Here is a 15,062-nt window from a genome sequence, read left to right as displayed (position 1 = left end):
CCTTCATTTCCTGTCACTCCCATCACCATGGCACTTCTGGAGCTGGATGTCACCATTTTGGGGGGTTCTGATTTTGGGGGGTTCTGTCCTTGCTGGGAACACAGGTTTATAGAATCAAGACTCCCAGGATGGTTTGGGTTGGAAGGACCTTAGAGCCCACCCAGTGCCATCTCTGCCATGGCAGGGACACCTTCCACTGTCCCAGGTGGCTCCAAGCCCCAATGTCCAGCCTGGCCTTGGGCACTGCCAGGGATCCAGGGGCAGCCCCAGCTGCTCTGGGCACCCTGTGCCAAGGCCTCCCCACTCTCCCAGCCAGGAACTCCTTCCCAATATCCCATCCATCCCTGCCCTGTGTCCTGGCACTCCAAGCCCTTCTCCAAAGTCCCCCTCCAATATTTATTTCTCCATATCCAAAAAATCCCTTCCCACATCCAAACACTGTCACACATTGGGAACGAGGCCTTTTCCCTTTGTATTTCAGCAGAACCTTTCTGCTTTGCTCTCGTGAATTCATCCTTGTCTCTGCTGGGCCAGTCTGACATCATGGGATGAGCTCTGGAGAGCTCTGCCATCCTCTCCCAAAACCTTTGGGAAAGCAGGTGGTGGCTCAAGCCCACGGCAAAGGACAAATGGGAATTCCCATGGAATCCTGCTGCCAGTTCCTGGGAGAACGAATGCCTGCTGCAGAGGTGAGTCTGTCCTGCATCATGCTCAGGTGGGGCTGGGAGCCTCTGGCAGCTTGGATACGGACAGAAATACTCCAGGCTCTGCCAGCCGACCGGGCTGGAGATGCTCACGGAGCAGCACCCACCCCAGAGCCCTGGAGGACACCCTGGCCTTCCACGTGTTCCTAAATTAGATCTCCTGAGGCCAGCACTGGCTTTTAAGAGGGAGGTGAGCTTGTTAGTGCCCAGCATTATCCATTAAATGGGAATCAGCAGTTTTATTGCACTTGGAGGGACTGTAAAAGGCAAAGAGGGAAGGGGCAGCATCAGGAAGCAGCAGAGCCCCTTGCCTGGCACAGGGGGGCACTCGGGAGTGCTGTAATTGTGAAGTTCCCCAGTGCTGAGGTAGAACAAGCCCCAGACTAAACCCAGGAGCCTTGGGAAGGTGCAAGAAGATCCAGACAAGGTTTGTAGGGGCAGCTCCCCAGCAGGCCCCTTCTCCCGAGGCCAAAACCCCAGACTGGAAAGGGTCTAAGTGAGGATTGCCAAGCTCTCCACCCAAGGAAGTCAGGGTGTGCAGGCTCCTTTCTTCCCAAATCATGGCTTGAGTTACACACCCCTGTGCTGCCGGCACAGGAAGCCCAGGGAAGTCGCATTATAGGAGCAAAAAAGTTCCTGTGCTGTCAGAGATTCCCTCCCCAGCCTGCCCAGGGATCCTGGATACCTGCTGGAAAAGGCTCTCGTGACACTCTCCTCCAGGGTTTCCTTGGCTCAGAGGATTTGTGGTGTAGTTGTGTGTGTTCCCATGTTCCCATAGAGCTCCCGTCTTGTCCTGGAAATACAAAGAAAAAATTAATAAAGAAATAAATTAATCAAAAGTGGTGTCTTTTAGTTACAGAGACAACTCCAGAATCTGAACATAAATGATGGAGAAACATCTGTGAAATCTGAGAGCTGCCAGCACCAATTAAACCTGCCCTGCCAAGGCCATTTTTGAATCAGAACCCAAAATCAAAAGGACAAAAACACAAACAACACAGGAACCATCCTGGAAAAGCTCTCAGGAATCTGCCATCATGTTTTAGAAGGAATGCAGAATTTCTGCTGCTTTAAACTGATTTTACAGTGCAAACCTGGTGTTGCAGCAGTGGCTTTAGGAAAATCTGAACCAACAAGAAGCTTAAAGACCTTTTTGAATATTAACCAGTTCCACTCCCTGGGAGGGTTTAGTGATTACTGTCACCCTAAAATATGGGAATTTTGCAGGAGATCTGACGTCCTTCCTAAGGTCAGACGTGATGAGATGGAGCCAGGAAGAAAAATAATTGGTCCTGGTTTAAAGTGTTAAGCAATTCTGCCTCCCTGAAATAAGCAGTAAAATTTATTGTTTTTTCTTGCTCACACAGCAAAATCCACAAACTGCCAAGATAATCAGGAGAGCGAATTTGTCCCCTCATGTAAATCCATTTTTGCCTTGTAAAGCTGCATTCCCAAGCCAGCAGCTGCTCCAAAAGGACCATCCCAGACCCCCCAGGCACCCCAGACACCCCAGAGGCTGTTTGGGTTACAGGATCACCCCAAGACAGCCCAGGTGTGTGGCCCAGCCAGTTTGGGATCATGGAATGGACACACCAGAGCCGACTGTCAGCATGAGGCCAAAGGCAGCTGCCACTTTCCCTGAGATTTTCCCTTTGCTGTGTGTTTGGAAGGTCACACAGCTGTAAGTCAGACACAGGAGGAGCTGGAAGCCTGCAGGGATCATTGCCTCCATCCCACATGTCCCATGGAAGGAAGCTCTCCTGTGAACTGACATCCCATTAACTCCTGCTGGTGGGAGCCTATTCCTGGGGCTGGAAATCCTTTGGAGCCTCCAACTGCTGGTTGCTCATCCCACAGATTAACTCCGGTCCCATCCCTGACCTGGTGACTTGTATTTATTTTCTCATTTTATAAGAACCAGGCTCTTCCCTGCTCTCATTCCGGGTGGGAACGAACACTAACCGGGTGTGAGGCTGCTCTGTCTCAGATACCCGAGATGGAAAACTGGGATCTTGTCCAACAGGCTGTCTGTCTTCCTGGGAAAAACCTCGGCTCCACACGCTCCCAATCGTGCCATCAGCTGGAGCGAGGTGGAACTTCACGGGATGGAACAAACCAGCCCTTTTCCAAAACTACCTGAGGACAGAAAGCGGTTCCAGAGCCCGTAGAGCTCAGTAAAGACAATCTGGAGGGCACAAAGCCCGGCAAAGCTTGGGAAAAGTTCTGGTGCTTTCTGGAAGGTGGCAGATCTCAGCCTAGGTCCCCATCAAATCCCTTTTGAGAGATGGAATATGGGGAAGGAATTCCTCGCTGTGAGTGTGGGGAGGCCCTGGTACAGGTTGTCCAGAGAAGCTGCGGCTGCCCCTGCATCCCACCAGGCTGGACGGGGCTTGGAGCAGCCTGGGTTATGGAAAGTGTCCCTGCCCTTGGCAGGAGGGGCCCGGGACGATCTTTACGGTCTCTTTCCCTCCCAATCCCGTCCGCGCCCCCCCCGGTTCCCGCCATCGCCTCAGCCCTGAGGGGCGGCGCCCCGGGGTCTCCCCTCCCCGCGCGCAGGGGCTGCGGGCGGCGGGACGCGCCGGGACCACCCGGGGGCGCCACCGCTCGGGGGCCCCGCTGCGCATGCGCACAGCGGCCGCCGCCGGAGCGCGGGAAGGCAGCGGCGGACAGGTACCACCAGGCGGCGCTGCGGGGGGGGCCGGCGTCTGTAACGGCCGCGGGGCTCCGGTGTGGGGCCTGTGACTCCCCGGGGCTCCGGTGTGAGGCGGGTGACCCCCCGGGGCTCCGGTCCGCGGGGCTCCGGTGTGAGGCGGGTGACCCCCGAGGCTCCGGTGTGGGGCCTGTGACCCCCGGGGCTCCGGCGTGAGGCGGGTGACCCCCGGGGCTCCGGTCCGCGGCCTGTGGCCCCCGGGGCTTCGGTCCGCGGGGCTCCAGTGTAGGGCCTGTGACCCTCCGGGGCTCCGGTCCGCGGCCGCCTCAGCCCGGAGAACGCCGCGCAGGGATCAGGCACCCCCCGTTAATCACGGCACCCCCTCCAGCCCCCGTCCGACACGGCCGCCCACCCCTCAGAGCCGCCGCTTCCGTGACAGCCCTGCCCCGGTGGTCGCTGAGGGCCGGGATGGGGCGGGGAGCAAAGGGGCCGTCCTGCGGCGTAAAAAGGACCGACCCCAGCGGCAAAAAAAGGGTCAAACGCAGGATAACAAAGGAATTGTCCTGGAACAGCAAAGGGACCATCCTGGGACAGCGTAGGGACTGGCTGTGGGGGCAGTGAAGGGCCCGACCCCAGGGGCAGCTCAGCCATCACAAATATCACAAGATTAGGACAGGGACGGAGCCTCAAGCCGGTTTATTGCCCATTCCTGGCAGCACTCGTGGCTCTGCGCGGCTGGGGTGGGACAAGGGATGGGAGCAGGCTCGGGACAGGGACAGCGGCCCTGTCCTGCTGGTCACGGCCCCACCCAGGGTGTCCCCGAGGCTGGCGGGCTCCAGGCGCTGAATTCCCCGGAATCCGCGAGGTCCTTGGTGGCCACCTGGACGTGGTGGAGGGTCCCAGGCTCCAGGTCCGTCAGGGTGTGGGATGTCAGCTCGTATGGCCCCACCTGGGGACAGCGGGGTCAGGGGCACGGACACGCCAGCTACAGCCACAGCTGTGCCTCAGTTTACCCAGCGTTGTGGCAGTACCGTGGTGGGGATGGAGTCGTTGTCCCGGGAATAGCGGATGCGGTACTGGAGCGGGAAATACTCTGGGAAGGGCCAGGATGATGGAGGGCTCCACTCCAGCAGCAGCTTCTGGGGCTCCCCAGGGATGGGAGAGACCTGCAGGGCCTCGGGGGGGTCTGGCTTTACTGGGGAGACAAGGTATGAGAGAATTCCAGAATGGATTGGGTGGGACAGGACCTTGAGGATCATCTCATCCCACCAGGGACACCTTCCACTATTCCAAGGTGCTCCAGGCCCCATCCAGCCTGGCCTTGGACACTTCCAGGGATCCACGGGCAGCCACAGCTTCTCTGGGAAATCCATCCTAGGGCCTCACCACCCTCACAGCCAAGAATTCCTTCCCAATATCCCATCTAAATCCTTTAGATTAAAACCATCCCCCTTGTCCCACCACTGCGTGGAAAAAGTCACTTTCCTTCCCTTTTAGATGAAGGGGGGGGTGTGGGATCCAGCATGGGGTCATTGGATCCTGCCCTTGTATTCCCCTGTGAGCTGTGCAGGGACAGTCTGAGCCCCAGCAAATCACTGCACTGATGATCCCACATCCCAAGCAGGAGAGAGCCCCAAAGGACACGCCAGGGTGAGACACGAGGGTCCTGCAGGGGACCCCGGTGTCCCCCATCCTGTAGCACTCACTGATGTTCTCCAGGAGGAAGGGCAGGATTCCGGAGGCAGCTCCCAGGGGGTTCTGGGCCGTCACGTTGAGCTCGTAGGGAGTGAGGGAAAACACCTGCAGGTCCCCAAAGGAGCAGCTCCGTGGGCCCGTGAGGGTGCACTCACCTGTGTCTGTGCCGTGCCTGGGGACACAGGGACAGCAGCCCAGGGCTGGGTGCCATGGGGGGCTCAGCTGGGCCAGGGCTGGGTGACAGAGGGGAGGCTTTGGGGACCCCCACTGACCTGTAGGTGGCCACGAATTCGGTGTCCAGCAGGGGGTCGGGGCTCAGCCCCCAGGAGCAGTTCACAGCCTGGGGATAGCTGGTGGCCCAGCACTCAATGGCCGGTTGCGGGGGTGGGTCTGGGGCAGGGGACAGGGGTCACCCCACTGCCAGCACCCCCAGGGACCCCCGGCCAGCGGCAGGGTCACGGCAGGGCTGGGGGATCACTCACAGCCCAGCCGCAGGCAGATGGTGGCCCAGGTCTCACCGGTGACAGGGTGGTGGCAGCTGTAGTGGCCCTCGTGGGCCAGGCTGGCATTGGGCAGGGCCAGCCCCGGGGCAGGGGACGTGCCCAGGACGGTGCCCCCCCGGCGCCACTCGGCCGCACCCCCTGGGCATGGCAGCAGCACCTCGGTGCCCAGGGACCCGTGCTGAGGGGTGCAGGGGCCTGGGGGACACATGGGGACACAGTGGGGACACAGCCATGGCAGGGGCAGGGACACTGCCTGAGGAAGGGTCTGGGCCTCCCTGGGCCCCCCAGTGCCATTCCCAGTGTCCCCAGTCCCCCGCCTCTGCCCCTGGGCCCCCCATGTTCCCAGACCCCCAGGGTCCCTATTCCTCCATCACCAGTCCCTCCGTGCCCATGTTCTGTACCCCCATGTCCCCCCTACACTTCTGTCCCTAGAGACCCTGTCATTCTGTCCTGTCCCCTCAGTGTCCCAAATCCTCTCCATCTTCAACCCCAGTGCTCCCAGTCTGCCCAGTCCTGCTGTATCCAGGCTCCCCAGATCCCCCCAGCCTCCAACCCAGTCCCCCCAGTCCCCCATACCTCTGTTCCCGTTGTCCCCATGCCCAGTGCTCCCCACCGTGCCGTTGTAGGGGACGGTGCAGGCAGGTGCCACCAAAGCCACGACCCAAAGCCACCTCATGCCAGGAGACTCAGCGGGGCTGCCCAGGCACCTGTGGGGACAGGCAGGACGGTCATACCCCAGAGCAGGGGACAGCAGGGACACCAAAGGTCCCCAGGGATCTCGGGACATCACCCTGGAGTCACCCCACACTGCTGTGCCTCAGTTTCCCTGCTGGCCCTGCCACACACCCTGCGGAGGGATGGATTCCAACAGGGTCAGATCCTACAGCCAGGAAGGAAAGGGGGTGAAAATTCCCGCTGTTCCCACAGTTTCCCAGGGGGACCTGCAGCCACCCCTGCAGTCCCACACCTGGAATCAGGGTTTGGATCCCTTGGGTGGCCCCCACCTGCATCCAGGGCAGACCTGTCCCTCACAGAGACCCCCAAAGCCCAGCCTGGGGGCCGAGTTGAGCTCTCTGCTGTCCCCAAGCCCGGCACCACAGGGACAGGTCCTGCCCTTGTCACCTCCTGCCACAGCCATGGGCTGGCTCAGCCCCAGAGGGGACATGCTCCGCTTTCCCTGGATTTGGGGGTGCCCCAAGCCCTGCGCTATGGGGTCACCCCACACCTCCAACACCCCCCACTGTCCCCAGCCCCGAGGGGATCCCAGTGCCCCCAAACACTCACCGCAGCAGGGCCATCTGGGACCGAACTGTTCCCACCGGATCCCGGCGCTTCCCAGCCCATTTCCTCGCAGGAAGTGCCGTTCCCGTGGGGACGGACCCGTTTCCCTGCGTGTTGCCACCGGGATCCCCAAGCCCCGCGCCCCTGGGAAAGGCATTCCAGCCCTGGCCAAGAGGGTTCCCACCTTTCCCATGCCACCATTCCTTTCCTTCACGGTCACCCCTCCCCTCGGGGAACCGCAGGGCTGGAGATGGTGGCACCGATCTCCTGCAGTCCCCAGATCCCCACAGCCCCCCGTGCCCACGCCGGTGCCCCCAGAGAGAAGCCACCCCGTTGGTGTGACTATAAATAACTTTATTGCTGCTGTGCTGGGGGTGGGGTGGGTGCCAGTGCCAGAGACTGCCTGGACAAGCAAAGGAACACAGAGGGTGCTGTGACAGACCTGTCCCCCCCTCCCCATGCCACCCGTGCTGGCAGGGGCTCATCTGCCCTGCTCCTGCAGCTGCTGCATCCTCAGGATCTGGCACAGGAGTCTCTGCACATCCTCGTCCATGTGGCCCTGGGGTGGAGGAGACTTTGGAGCAGGGACATCAGGGAGGCTCCATGCGTGTCCCTGGGCTGGCACTTGGCTCGGCCCCTCAGTTGCCTCCTGTGGATGGCAGGTGGCCCAGTCCCCATCCCAGTGTCCCCAGTTGCCCCCAGCCCTGTCCCCAGCTCACCTGCACAGCGTAGAGCAGGTGGCTCCGGTACAGCGTCACCACCTTGCTGTGCCTCGTCTCTGTCTCCTGCAGCACAGGGAGGGGGTTTGGCCAGAGGGCTGGGGGCTCATGGGAGCCCCGAACCCACCAGGCGGCACCTGGTACCCACCTCCAGCTTCTCCTCCAGTGCTCGGATCCGGGCCTGGAGCGTGGCTGTGTTGGGCGGGGACTGTGGGGGCCCCCCAGATTCGGGGAGGGCGTTCAGGGCTTCCTTCAGCCTGAAAACCTCCTTGGAGAGCTCCGTGATCTGCACAGGGCACAGGGTTACAGGGTGCTCAGAGAAGCTGTGGTTGCCCCATCCTTGAAATTTCCAAGACCAGGTTGGACGGGGCTTGGAGCGCCCTGGGACAGTGGAAGGTGTCCCTGCCCATGGCAGGGGTGGAATGGGATGAGCTTTAAGGTCCCTTCCAACCCAAATTCAGTGACTTCTCATGTGCAGCTCCCAGGCCACCATTCCCCTCCAAGCATCCCCTCATGATTCCCTGAGCCCTACCTTCCTGTCCCTGTCCCTGACCAGCCGTGCCGCATCCTCGGCGTGGCCGTGGAGCTCCCGCAGCCGCCGCGCCTCGTCCTGGGCCTGCTCCAGCTGCTTCTGCGCAGCGCCCAGCCTGTCCTCGGCCGCCTGGCGCTCGCTCTTCATGAACAGCGCCTGCCGCTGCACGCGGAACACCTCCTCGCACGTCTTCTCGTGCCGCCGCTCCAGCTCCTGCAGCCGCCGCGCCAGCGCCGCCGCCTCCGCCCGCAGCCCGGCCTCGGCCGCCTCATGCTGCGCCCGCGGCACGGCTGCCGCCAGCTCTGCCTCCAGCCGGGCGGCCTCGCGGGCCTTGGCCTCGGCCGCGGCCTCCAGCTGCGCCAGGCGCTCCCGCAGGGCCTGCGCCTGCCGCAGCCGCGCCGGGGCCTCCTCCTCGTGCTCCCGCAGCCGCTCCCGCAGCGCGCCCAGCTCAGCCTCCCTGCGCGCCAGCACGGCCCGGAGCTCTGCCAGCTGTGCCTCGGCCTCCTCCTGCTGCCGCGCCAGCTCCGCCGCTCCCGGCTCCGGCGCTCCTGGCGTGTCCCGCGGCCTCGCCTCCAGCTCCCGCCGCAGTGCCTCGGCCTCAGCCTCGGCGCGCCCGCAGCGCTCCAGCAGCGCTTTCTTCTCCCTCGACGCCTCCTCCGCAGAGGCTCCCGGTGAGGCAGCAGCCTCCGCAGCCTCCAGCCGGGCCTGCAGCTCCTTCAGCCGCCGCTCCCGCTCCTCCAGCTCGGTCTGTGCCTGCTTCAGGGCTGCCTGTGCCTCCACCAGCTCCGTGCCCGTCTCCCGCTGGCCAGAGGGTGAGGAGGAGGGGGATGTCTGCACCCCCAGCTCGTCCAGCACTGCCTTGCACTCGCCCCAGGCCCAGGTTGGCCCCTTGGTAGGATGTGGTCCCGCGCTCCCCTCCGGGATGGGCTCCGAGGCCCCGTGCTGCCCATCCCCTCCAGCCTGCGCCGTGGCCTCCCTGCCCTGCGCCCGCAGCTGCTCCAGCTCCCGCTGCAGGGCCCGGTACAGACTGGCGGGCACCACGTCCCCTGGGGCAGGGGGGCTGCTCTCATCCCGCTCGTAGTTCTCCAGCACCTGCCGAGAGACCATGAGGCCACCGTGGGACAGGGGGCAGGAGACAGAGGGACAGATGGATGGACAGAGGGGGACATGCCTGGATTTTCTCCCTTAGCTCCTTGTTCTGCACGGTCAGGGACTGCACCTGCCCCTGGAGCGTGGCCAGCAGCTCCTCGGCCGAGGGGCTCAGCGTCTTCTTGGAGAGCAGCAGCTCCGCTCCTGTGGGACAGAGGGACCTGGGCCTGTGCCTGCCTGTGTCCCTGCTGCCCAGTGCCACCTCCCGAGGTGTCCTTGGGAGGCCAGCAGGACCCTACCTGGGAACTCAAGTGGGTCTCCCTCCTCGTCCTGCAGCGTCTCAATGTCGTAGCTCGTGTTCTCCTTCTCGTTCTGGGGGTGCAGGGTGGAGGTGACTCCCCTGTCCCCAGCCCTGGACGCTGCCAGCTGTGTCCTGCCCACACCCACCTCCATTGAGGACAGGCGGCTCCGCAGAGCCTCCACCTCCTTGCCCAGCTTCTCCTTCTCCCCATCCCGCACCGCCAGTCGCTCTTCCAGTTCCCGGATCTGTGGGGCAGGACATGGCAATAGGGTCCCCTTGGCTCCTGCCAGAGTCCTGATGGCATTCCCAGCACCGGGACCCCTCGGACAGCTGAGGTCACCTCCAGGCTCTTCCCTGGCCTCACCTGCTTCTCCATGGAGCGCAGGGAGCTCTCGTCCAGCTCCGCCCGCTGGCAGGGCCCAGGGAGAAAACAGGGAGGGATGAGTGCTGTCCCCATCCCCCCTGTCCCCTCTGCTCTCCAGGGACACGGTGGCCTCTCCCTGGGACCCTGCAGCCGGTACCTCCCGTCTCTGCTTCTCCTGCTGCTCCAAGCCCCGGATCTTCTGCAGGAACTGGGCCCTCTCCTGCCGCAGCCGCACGATCTCCTCGTAGGCGTCCCGGTCCTCCTGCAGGGAATCACAGAAAGCATCGAGTGCAACTCCTGGCACAGGAAACCCCAAAAATCCCACTGTGTGCCTGAGGGGGCTTGTTGGCACAGACCCGTCAATGAAGGAACCCCTCATCAAGGAGTGTTTTGCGCTGCTCTGCACCTGCCAAGCCAGGTGGGGACCTGGAAGTTGATGGGGACCCCCCTTTTACCTGGCTGGGGGTGCCCAGGGGAGGCAGAGGGGCCTTTCTCTTCCTCGGGGTGCTGCTCTTCTCCCTGACGGACGACTGGCTGGGCGAAGACGTCTGTGGAGACCCCAGGGCAGAGGGGACATCACACCCACAGTGCCCTCCCTCCTTCCTGAGCCAGGGGACTCTCCAGGGATGGGCAGCAGTCCCTCACCTGCGATGTCTGCTCAGTTGACTCCTCTTCTATGGGGCAGAGCAGGAGGGAAAGGAAATTGGGGAGATTTAGGGGCTCAGAGCTCAGGTGGGTGCAGGGGCACCTCGGCTGGGGGCAGCACAGGCAAAGGCAGCCCCAAACACCCGGGAGAAGGGAACACATCCTCCCCAGCCTGTCCCAGCCCTGTCCTGATGGTGACAACCCCCCAGCGACGGTGACAGGGAGCCCCGGGGTGTCCCGGCAGCCTCACCGCTGGCCCACGATCGGCGCTGGGCCGCCTCCTGCAGGAGGTGCTGGATGAGGGCGTTGCCCGTGGCCAGCCCGTAGTGAGCGGCGTCGTGGCCGGTGGCGTCCACCACGGCCACGCGGGCGCCGGCGCTGACCAGCACCTCCACGGTGTCCACGCTGCCGCTCTCGCAGGCCAGCATCAGGGCTGTCCTGGGCACGGGGAGAGCGCGGGTGAGGGGACAATCCCTGCGGCCGCTGCCGGCCCCCAGCGCTGCAGCCCCACCTGCCCTGCAGGTCCCGGCTGTTGACGGCGGCCCCGCGGTGCAGGAGGTACCGGCACAGCTCCGAGTGGCTCATCTTGGCAGCCAGGATCAGCGGCGTGGAGCCGTCCTGGGCAGCGCAGGTGGGAGGATGAGCAGAGGAGGCTCAGATCCCCCCACGGGGCACCCTGCTCCCGATATCAGCCCAATTTCCGTGTCCCACCCCACGCTGTGCTGCACTGCGGGACAGCCCCACCCTGGCACAGCAGGACCAGGAGCAGAGGGACCTCACCTTGTCCTTGCTGTTCAAGGGAGCCTTGAAGTCACAGAGGATCTCGGAGCAGGAGATGCAGCCGCTGGCAGCTGCGGACAAGGACAGAGGCTGAGCACTGCCCCCGACGGGGACATGAGCAGGACAGGGCTGGCACTGTCCCCACTCACCCGCCAGGTGCAGCGCGGTCCGGCCACTGCCATCGGCCACGTCCACGGGGCAGGAGGCCTGGGGGGAGAGCCTGGATTACAGGAGGATGGGGACAGAGGGACAGACTGCTCGAGTGGCTCTGTGGTGCGGTGAAGGACGGGGGACTGATGGACAGACTCTGTGGTGTGGTGAAGGACAAGGGACAGACCCCCTGTGGCTCCCTGGTGCCAGGCAGCAGCACGCAGAGCTGGGAACCACCATGCCAAGGCACTGGTGAGGGAAGGGGGTTCAAGGACAGGGAGGACACTGCACTGGCACAGCACCTTCCTCCCTCCCTCCCTCCCTCCCTCCCTCCCTCCCTCCCTCCCTCCCTCCCTCTGTCCCTCCTCCCTCCAGCCGTACCTGCAGCAGTTTGCTGACACACTGAGGGTGGCCGTGCTTGGAGGCCAAGTGCAGGGCAGTGTAACCTGGGAAGGGACAAACAGGTCAGAGCACGGCCAGCGGGGCTGTGCCAGAGGGGACGGCTTGGGGGACAGACAGAGGGACGGGCACACAGGGAGATCTGCTGGAACGGGGCTGAACAGGAAGGGAACAATCCCAGGAGCTCATCAGGCAGTGCTTGAGCTCCTTTAAGAAACTGGGACAATTTACAGCCCCCCAGGTGTGGTCGCCACCTCTGTCCCCTCAGCCTTAACACCTGCAGACAACCACTGGCCCAGGGGCACGTGGTAGCCATGCCCTCACCCGAGCTGTCCTTGGTCATGGCATCCACGCCGTGGGCCAGCATTGCTTCCAGGCAGTCCACATTGCCCCGTGTGGCGGCCAGATGGAACCTGCAGCAAGACCAGGGGCTGTGGGACTAGTGTCCCCTGTCCCCAGCCGTGTCCCCAGGGCAGGGCTCGGCACTCACGCGGATTTGCCCTCCGAGTCCAGCTTGGTGGGCACCAGGCCCTTGCGGAGCAGGAGCGACGTGACCCGCCCGGCATCGTTGTAGTCCACGGCCTGCAGCAGCTTCTCGTCGTTCTTGGTCCAGTCCTGGCTCTGCAACGGAGCCCAGAGGAGGCTGTGACAGCGTCAGCTGTGACAGTGCTGTCCCCAGGGCGGGCAGGGCTGGGCTGGGCTGGCTGTCCTTGTCCCCATGCCCGGAGTGCTCCACCCAGCCCTGTCCCTGGGGGTGGCCGTCTCCGTGTCCCTCTCCTGGGAGCTCACCCCCAGGTACGGAGAGTTCAGCTGGGGCTGGTATGAAAATCCCCTGCAGGCCCCCCAGTCTGCAGCTCACAGAGCAGGGGATTTACAGACACAGCCCAGTTGAGCTGTGCCAGGCTGGGATTTGGGAGTGAGCCCGGCTGCCCTGGGGTTTGCTCCTGCCACCCCCAAATCCCAATACTAAACCCAGCCAGCACCCATGGGAGCCCCAACCCTGCCCATTCTCCCTGCTCCCCTTCCCAGCTCTGCTTTGCTCCCGGTGGAGGAAGGGATCAAACCAGGGCGAGCACAGCTGGCAGCGAGAGCGGATCCCCGGTGAGGCTCCAGCCTCCCAGGATAACGGGGCACAGCGCCATCCCCCCAGAACAGGACCGCGGCTGGATGGGGACTTGCTTTCCTGGTGCTCCCGCACATCCCTCTCCCTAAGGAGCGACCCGCAGCGGGACAGGACCGGGACAAGGACTGCGAGTCTTGGGTTCATCCCGCAGCCGGTGACGACAGAGCGGCTCTGGCTGCGGTCGCGGCGGCAGGAAATGGATGTCACCTTTCGGGAGCCGCTGGCACCTGTCCCGAACCCGCCTTTGCCCGCCGGGTGCCCCCCCGAGCCCCTCCAGCCCGGTGGGACCAGGGACAGGGAACAAACCAGTCTCCCAAGGCTCCTGGGCAAACTGGGAGGGTGGTGCCCGCTCCCCCCACCCCCTTGTCAGGCAAGGACAAAGCAGGACGGGGAGGACACGGAGGAGCCCCGGGATGGGGACGGGAATGGGGATGGGGGGGTGCAGGTGGGGCGGGGAGGACACGGCTCAGCCCGCAGGACGCGGCCGGAGGGGAGCCGGGAGGGGAGCCGGGACGTACCGCGAAAGAGGCGGCGGCACAAAGGCAGATCTGCTTCATGGTGCTGAGCAGGAGGCGGCGGGAGGACGCCATGCGCCCCCCGCCCCCCGCCCCGGCCAGCACGGGCACCCCCGAGCCCGGAGCGCTCCGGCATCGCCGCCCGGGCGGGGGCCGGGGCTGCGGCAGTGGGAGCCGGACCCGCCTCCCTCCACCCCCGTCCCTCCTCCTTCCCTCCCTCCTCAGCATCTCCCGCTCCGCGCATCCCTGCATCCCGCCTCGGAGCGGGGACCAGCGCCCAGACTGGTCCCAGTTAAAGTGGGAGGGGCTGGCGGGGGCAGCTGTCCCACCTCGTGCTCAAAAGCACCCCCAAAACAGGGCTGAGCATCCTCCTGCCAGCCACATCCTGTACCCGAGGAGGGGACCTGGGACCCCCTGCCCTGCCCTGGGACCAAGGGAGGGGCAGAACCCCCCGCCTGCACCTCACGGACCCCCCCAAGCACCCTTCAGGAAGGAACCCCAAAACGCAGAGGGTCCCCAGGCACTGTACAGGCAGTCCCGGTGGCAGCAGGACATCGGGAGCCTCTCGGGGATGTGTCCAGGGCAATGTGGGGAAACTGAGGCACAGAGCACCCCGAGCAGGGGGGTCCCCTAGACTCAAGGTGAGGGGCTTCAACCATGTCCCCATGTCCCCAACCCTGTCCCCCCCAGTGCACTGGGAACAGCGCTGTCCCCCTTTGCCCTCTGCGGCCCCGCGCCAGGCTGATGCTGAATAATTGAGGAGCATCGACAGGCGGGTTCCACGGGCTGTGGCAGCTGGCAAACCGGCACTTGTCGCCAGGAAGGGGACACGGAGGGGGACCTGGGACCCGCTTCCCTCTCCTTTGCTCTGCCCCACTCCCAACGATGGCTCTGGGAGCACTGGGGGTGCACTGGGGGCTCAATCCCACCAGACAGGGTGGCAATGCCAACCTCCGTGGGGCTGCTGTCCTTGTGGTGAGCGACCACCCCGCGTCCCAGGGCAGGTCCTCGTGTCCCTGTGACGCTGGGGGCATCGTGGGGGAAATCCCCAGGTCCTCATGTCCCTGTGAACACCCCGGGGCAGGTCCCCGTGTCCCCACGTTCCCAGGGATGGCACTCACATCCGCCTTCTTGAACCTGGCCTTCAGGCTCTTCATGGTGGCTCAGCCTCAGCCCTGCGGCACCTGCTCGGGGGGGATGGCCACGCTCGAGGGTCTGTCCCTGCCTGGGGACAGCTCAGCCCCGATCCCGCTGCTCCCAGCCCGTCCTGGCGTTTCCAGCGCAGCGCCCGGAGCTGGGAACCGGAGCCGGGGATTGTGTTACGGCCGCGGCTGCTGTTACAGCCCCGGGCAGCCGGGGGGGCCGGGTCGGGCTGCCTTTGGGGAGGGGTCTGCGGGCACCTGCCATGCCCGGGGACAGGGGACACGGCCCGGGGGGGCTGGGGGTGCGTGGGGAGGGCTGGACGCTGGGGGTTCGCACCCCTTGCCCATCCCAAACACCCCCTGCCCTTGGTGGCAGCTCTTGTCCTGACCTGACATCCCCTTCCCCGCCCCCGTTTTTGCCAGCACCTCCTGTTCTTGTCAGCATCCTCTGCTCCTCCCTGGCACCCCTG

At 64.2% G+C, this 15,062-nt stretch overlaps 2 protein-coding genes across 2 annotated transcripts; both read right to left on the bottom strand.

Annotated features, from left to right (window-relative positions):
- Positions 1–4,035: 4,035 nt before the first annotated feature.
- On the bottom strand, positions 4,036–7,059 carry EBI3 (Epstein-Barr virus induced 3). Its single transcript, XM_082297762.1, has 7 exons — positions 6,837–7,059; positions 6,129–6,259; positions 5,532–5,747; positions 5,322–5,439; positions 5,061–5,221; positions 4,386–4,549; positions 4,036–4,303 (listed from the first exon to the last, which is right to left on the bottom strand). Exons 1-7 carry the CDS (start codon positions 6,848–6,850, stop codon positions 4,151–4,153), a joined length of 957 nt encoding a protein of 318 aa, XP_082153888.1. The 5' UTR covers positions 6,851–7,059; the 3' UTR covers positions 4,036–4,150.
- Positions 7,060–7,265: 206 nt separating this feature from the next.
- Positions 7,266–14,695, bottom strand: ANKRD24 (ankyrin repeat domain 24). The gene is made up of 19 exons (XM_082297757.1): positions 14,572–14,695; positions 12,303–12,433; positions 12,137–12,225; positions 11,795–11,859; positions 11,413–11,470; positions 11,264–11,334; positions 10,995–11,101; positions 10,734–10,921; positions 10,484–10,512; positions 10,294–10,386; positions 9,996–10,100; positions 9,839–9,883; positions 9,621–9,719; positions 9,473–9,545; positions 9,256–9,377; positions 8,085–9,176; positions 7,701–7,838; positions 7,553–7,618; positions 7,266–7,392 (listed from the first exon to the last, which is right to left on the bottom strand). The coding sequence occupies exons 1-19, from the start codon at positions 14,605–14,607 to the stop codon at positions 7,315–7,317; spliced, it is 2,685 nt and encodes an 894-aa protein (XP_082153883.1). The 5' UTR covers positions 14,608–14,695; the 3' UTR covers positions 7,266–7,314.
- Between the last annotated feature and the right edge of the window lie 367 nt (positions 14,696–15,062).

This window comes from Coloeus monedula (genome assembly GCF_965178545.1).
Source record: "Coloeus monedula genome assembly, chromosome: 27".
Taxonomy (NCBI): domain Eukaryota; kingdom Metazoa; phylum Chordata; class Aves; order Passeriformes; family Corvidae; genus Coloeus; species Coloeus monedula.
This window is presented reverse-complemented; position numbering and strand designations above follow the sequence as displayed.

What these genes read in the sequence shown, in the direction of transcription:
- EBI3 (XM_082297762.1), bottom strand. An exon ending in CATCTGCCTGCGGCTGGGCT is followed by an intron (nt 5,440 to 5,531) that starts GTGAGTGATCCC and finishes CCCCTGCCCCAG; the next exon opens with ACCCACCCCCGCAACCGGCC. An exon ending in GAATTCGTGGCCACCTACAG is followed by an intron (nt 5,222 to 5,321) that starts GTCAGTGGGGGT and finishes CTGTGTCCCCAG; the next exon opens with GCACGGCACAGACACAGGTG.
- ANKRD24 (XM_082297757.1), bottom strand. Translation starts at nt 14,607, where the DNA reads ATGAAGAGCCTGAAGGCCAGGTTCAAGAAGGCGGAT. An exon ending in CCAGGTTCAAGAAGGCGGAT is followed by an intron (nt 12,434 to 14,571) that starts GTGAGTGCCATC and finishes GCTCCGTTGCAG; the next exon opens with AGCCAGGACTGGACCAAGAA. An exon ending in AGGAGAAGCAGAGACGGGAG is followed by an intron (nt 9,884 to 9,995) that starts GTACCGGCTGCA and finishes GGGCCCTGCCAG; the next exon opens with CGGGCGGAGCTGGACGAGAG.